This window comes from Sinohyriopsis cumingii, chromosome 1 (genome assembly GCF_028554795.1).
Source record: "Sinohyriopsis cumingii isolate HCF-2022 chromosome 1, ASM2855479v2, whole genome shotgun sequence".
NCBI classification, from domain to species: domain Eukaryota; kingdom Metazoa; phylum Mollusca; class Bivalvia; order Unionida; family Unionidae; genus Sinohyriopsis; species Sinohyriopsis cumingii.
The window spans coordinates 14363614-14369664 of record NC_142961.1 but is presented as its reverse complement, the minus strand read 5'-3'; the positions used below and the strand labels follow the sequence as shown (position 1 = coordinate 14369664).

Below are 6051 nucleotides of genomic sequence, written 5' to 3'. Positions count from 1 at the left end.
TTTAAAACATTTTAATCCAAATAATGATAAATATACAAAATGTTTCACATTTTATCCAAAGAGAGATATGATGTGCATAAAATGAAAAATGGGTAAATTGGGTGTGGCAATATGTAACTTTTACAGTTCACTCATTTCATGTCCCACGTTATCAGTTGCTTCGCACTGCAAGAAGGAAAGAAGAGATCGCTTGCATAGTTAAATATATAACATACATTTTGATTTATGTATTTCTTACTGCAGCAAATGCAAGTCTTGGGTGAATTTGTATTCCGTAAATGAAACGCACATCTTTGTGTTACTGTACTCTGGAAATTGTCATCAATTTTTTTTCCAACCTGGACAGTACCTCCTTTGCGTCGTGAATAGTTCATATCAGGAATATTAGCGTGTATAAAAATAAAATGATGTAGGAAATAAACATGTATGGACCTTAATGGTGAGAGGACTACTAACATTAACGTGTATAAAATACGTAATGATGTAGGAAATAAAGAGGTATGGACCTTAATGGTGAGAGGACTACTAACATTAACGTGTATAAAATACATAATGGTGTAGGAAATAAAGAGGTATGGACCTTAATGGTGAGAGGACTACTAACATTAACGTGTATAAAATACGCAATGATGTAGGCAATGAACAGGTATGGACCTTAATGACGAGGGGACTGCTAACATTAACGTGTATAAAATACGCAATGATGTAGGAAATAAACCGATATGGACCTTAATGGCGAAGGGACTCCTACCATTAACGTGTATAAAATACATAATGGTGTTGGAAATAAACAGGTATGGACCTTAATGCCGAGGGGACTGCTAACATTAACGTGTATAAAATACGCAATGATGTAGGCAATAAACAGGTATGGACCTTAATGCCGAGGGGACTGCTAACATTAACGTGTATAAAATACGCCGTGATGTAGGAAATAAACCAATATGGACCTTAATGGCGAAGGGACTCCTACCATTAACGTGTATAAAATACGTAATGGTGTAGGAAATAAACAGGTATGGACCTAAATGGCTAGGGGACTCCTAACATTAATGTGTATAAGATAAATAATGATGTAGGGAAAAAAAACAGGTTTGGATCTTAATGGCGAGGGGACTCCTACCATTAACGTGTATAAAATACATAATGATGTAGGAAATAAACAAGTATAGACCTTAATGGCGAGGGGGCTGCTACCATTAACGTGTATAAAATACGTAATGATGTAGGAAATAAACAGGTATGGACCTTAATGCCCAGGTTACTGCTAACATTAACGTGTATAAAATACGCAATGATGTAGGAAATAAACCGATATGGACCTTAATGCGAAGGGACTCCTACCATTAACGTGTATAAAATACGTAATGGTGTAGGAAATAAACAGGTATGGACCTAAATGGCGAGGGGACTCCTAACATTAACGTGTATAAGATAAATAATGATGTAGGGGGAAAAAACAGGTATGGACCTTAATGGTGAGAGGACTACTAACATTAACGTGTATAAAATACATAATCATGTGGGAAATAAACAGGTTTGGACCTTAATGGCGAGGGAACTGCTACGATTAACGTGCTTAAAATACGTAATGATATAGGAAACAAACAGGTATGGACCTTAATGGCGAGGGGACTACTAATATTAATGTGTATAAAATACGTAATCATATAGGAAACAAACAGGTTTGGACCTTAATGGCGAGCGGACTGCTGATCCTCTTTGAAACACAGAATCCATGGAAAGTGAATGTGGCAGTATGCATCCTTAATTTAGCGGATTTGAATGTAGAACTCGGGATGTGATATATCTTTGTTGGTTTGTCTTTTTATAAATATCGTGGAAGATTAACAGTTGCTTGTCTGTGAGCTATCTTCTCAAAGTTGACTAAGCGTCCCTTTTGTTTTCGTCTTTTCGTCCGTTAGGTGCGAAGGCCACTTTCAAGTTTTCTAAATTTGGGTGATACATACGTATCTATTTTGATTCATCGTAGACTGTACATATAGGTGGACTTCATAGAAACTAGAAATACAGCCCTTTCTTTTTACTTACGTGTTCTACGACTAAATAAATATACATCAGTTTTGACATATCTGACGATAGTGTGAAACATTCCAGTGTTTCCGACATCCTCACGGTGGAGATCTTGATCCAGCTTTAATTGTTTACATCTCTCTCTCTCTTTCTCTCTCTCTCTCTCTCTCTCTCTCTCTCTCTCTCTCTCTCTCTCAACCGCTTTACCTGCTGACCGTTACGCATACTGACGGGACTTAAACGTTCGTGTTCTCTCGAGTCATATGAATTGATTCTGGCATAAATCATAAGAGACACAATAAGACATCGATCAATACTTGTGCGGGGTATGTAAAGACGTATATCCATATTCAATCCATGGAGTCTCAGAAATTAGCAATAATCATTGGCTTTCAGGGTGAAAATGGCCTAGCATATGTTTCTTGCATTAAAAGATTTAGGAGTTCTCTTCGACCGCTCCGGTGGCCTAAGTGGTTGGAGCATCCGCTTCGGGTGGTCGAGGGTTTGAACCCCGGCCGAGTCATACCAATGACTTACAAAAATGGTACTAACAGATGCCTCGTTTGACGCTCAGAATTAAGAGGTTAGTGTTAGGACTGGTCTGCCTATGTCAGGATAATGTGACTGGGTGGGCCATGATGCTACATGTCTGCGGCATGATGCCCAGCGCCGGACTAAACCCTGTAGAGGCCCTTAGGACCTTAGGCAGTCGAAATCTTGGGGCCCCCTCACAAATTATCTCCTAATACGTTTTATGAATATTATTTTGATCCGTTGTCGCGGGGCCCCTAGGCCGGTGCCTACTCTGCCTATTTGGTATTCCGTCACACTGATGATGCCCCAGTGCTAAACGTTACTATTAACTGCCAAACTGCAGACATCGTAGCGATGCGACTGAAAAATTGTTAAAGCTACAATAAAAATCTAAATCACACACACACACACACACACACACACACACACACACACAGAGTAGCTATCTTTGATTTCTCTTCATGTAAAAACGACTGGGATACACATGTGGGATTCAAATATTGCATCTATACCAAAATATTGTCAGATATTTTGTTTTCTTGAATCGGTCGGCATGTCATCATGTTTTATATATCAGTTAATTTCAACTTTCAATTTTTTTAAAAAATTCAATTGGTTGTGATATTATTGCAGAAGTTCAGGTTAGTGCCAACGAAGTTTTAAATCAGCCAGAAGAGAAGGGAAATATTTCATAATTTAAGTAGCGTTAAATTTTGCATCAAATTGATAATAGTCCGATACAAGTTTATGGATGTCACTGCAAATGTCTTCAGCGAGAGAGAGAGAGAGGGAGAGAGAGAGAGAGGAGAGGAGAGGAGAGATAGAGAGAGAGAGAGAGAATATCTCGCTTGTCATGACTAATTTCAACCATCTGAATATCTTCCTTTAAAATAACTATTCTTTATGGAATATGAATGATCACTGCTCGTGAAAGGGATTTGCGCTGTTGCCAGTCGACGGTTAACGCATCGACACCTTTAACACCTGTTAGTCTAGAAGCGTTATTTTATTGTCTTTCCTTTTGAACTTAATGTTAGGATCTACTTGAATTCAAGTGTTCCCATTGACGTGCAGTACTCTTAGCCACCGTATATTCTTACCAAGTAAGCATACATTAATTTTGTATTGTAAAATAGAGAATAATCAAAACGTATCAGCTTGAAAGCAGTTTATAAGCTTTAAATGAAACTAATTAAGTACAACTTGAAACAATATATCAGCCAGAAACTTTCGGTGGTTGATGGCAGTTGCATTTGACTGCTTTGAGATACTGGGTTGGTTGTAAATTATCAGAAATTAACTTGATTACTAAAAAAAACAAATAATATATCATGGTTTGCAGGCAGCAGTACAGCATCTCGTAGGCAAAAGAATACAATGTTGTAGCTGCCATTTCGTGACTCAAGGCCATATACTGTATTGTACTGGTGATTGCGAAGTAGTGTGGGGCCCAGACGAGTAAATTGCCATTCAATATTTACTACTTGCATCTAATGACCATTGCGGTGTATTTAGCCGTATAATCAAATGCAATCGCCTGACGTTCGAATGATGGAATGATGGCTTGAAACTTTTTTCCGTTCGTACTTATTCTTTTGTAATGGCTAAACTGGGTATTTGCCTAACGCACGCCGACTGTACAAAATTTAAAATGATATTTTGTTTGCAATTTTGGAATACAAAGTAGTAGCAAAATCCTTTATTTTTATTTACAAAACAGATTCGCCAGTAAAATGCGTAACTTGCACATTTCTCGAGATGCATTTAATAGGATCCCATGTTGTTGTCTTTCATAAACTTGCTATTGATTTAGATATTTGCTGAGATTTGGGATTAGTTCACACATTTACATAAATCTACTTTATGCTTCTCCAGTAATTACATCATCTTGTGCATGACCGTAAAATTCCTCGTGGCAAAGTCTGCAATGTGTATAGGGCCTACGAAAACTAAAGGGCTTAAAATAACAAATTAATAATTGTGTAGAATTATAAAAACTGTAACAAAGATCTTTTCTTGAATAAATATATTATGCTAATCATATGACTGCAAAGTGTATACACAAAGAGGCAGAGCAATATGAAAACGAGGCAGAGTTATATGAAAACGAGGCAGAGTTATATGAAAACTACACCCACCAAAAGGCCTACGAAACAGAAGTGCCTAGGGCTTACAAGGACTTTTATCCGGCCCTGTTCTTCTCAGCCATTTAAGAAAAGGGTATACATATATTTATGTCACACCACAATCACCTTGGTGTGATTATACGACAATTAGCTTGGTTTGATTCCAACTATATGATACGATAATCACCACTGTATGAATAGAATTATGTAATAGGACAATTACATTAGTGTGACTACAATTATGTGATAACAAACACGTTGGTGTGATCACAGTTGTGTGATACGACAACGCATTAGTGTGATAACAGTTATGTGATTCGACAGATACATTGGTGTGATTACAGTAATGTGATACGACAAAGACGTTGGTGTGATTACAGTTAGGTGATGCGACAAACACGTTGGTGTTATTATAGTAATGTGATAGCTTGCATCTTCCAGTGATAGTAAGTTTATATTTTCAATACGTTAATGCTTGACTGTTCGTTAGGCAAGTTGACCACCCATCAGACAGATATAATATCAGTTGGTCAAATAAAGTAAAACGACAGACTGTGACAGAATCCCCTGAGAAATGTTGTATCTCATCAGCAAATTTGTACCATCATCTAGTTGTCAGTGCTGTGGAATATAGGCTGTACCGAATCCGTGTCATGATATTGGCAAAAATAAAAAATAAAATAAATAAAGAAATAAATAAAAAGGAGCAGTAGTAGTGCAATAGTCTGACCGGACATTTTGGGGAGAAATAATCTGATTTTGATTCCACAAATAACCGCATACCTTTTTAAAAGGAAATGGGTCAATAGGTACATTCCTCAGAACATAATAACTATGGTTATCATTATCTAATGAGAGTTTTTTTCATTTCTTTAAGAAATTCTTTTCGAATCCAATAACTCTTTTAAAGTAACAAGAATACCGAGTTATTAATTTTAACGCGTCAAAGAACGTACCATCTACAGCAGCAGAGGGGGCGAATCGGACATTTTGTCCAATCGTTATTTTGCTTAATTATTACTTTCTGCACTCAACGATCTAGTGTCGTCAGCGCCTGGTAAAAAAAAAACGACGACGTCGTTGGGGGATCGTCGCGTCGTCATTTGGTTTAATTAACACCTTCTGCGCGTCGATCCCCAGCGTCGTCAGCGTCCGGTAAGCACATCGACGACCGCGTCGATGTCATCGCCCCCTCTGCTGCTAAGTGGTTATTTACAATGATCTTACAAACAGAGTGATCACTAACTCCTCCTCTTGCAGATCAATTAGGTTATTTGACTGATCGGTAATTCTAAAATTAATTCTCGTTAAAAACCGATCATGGCATCGCATATAGACCGGATTAATCGGACTCTCA

The 6051-nt window shown here is 37.6% G+C and overlaps 1 protein-coding gene across 1 annotated transcript in view; it reads left to right on the top strand.

Moving 5' to 3' along the window:
* Positions 1 to 944: 944 nt before the first annotated feature.
* Positions 945 to 6051, top strand: part of LOC149806443 (uncharacterized) — a 121635-nt gene continuing 116528 nt past the window's right edge. Inside the window, exon 1 of the mRNA XM_089979837.1 lies at positions 945 to 1016. Coding sequence (XP_089835963.1) covers positions 945 to 1016 — 72 coding nt within the window. The remainder of the gene's footprint in view (positions 1017 to 6051) is intronic.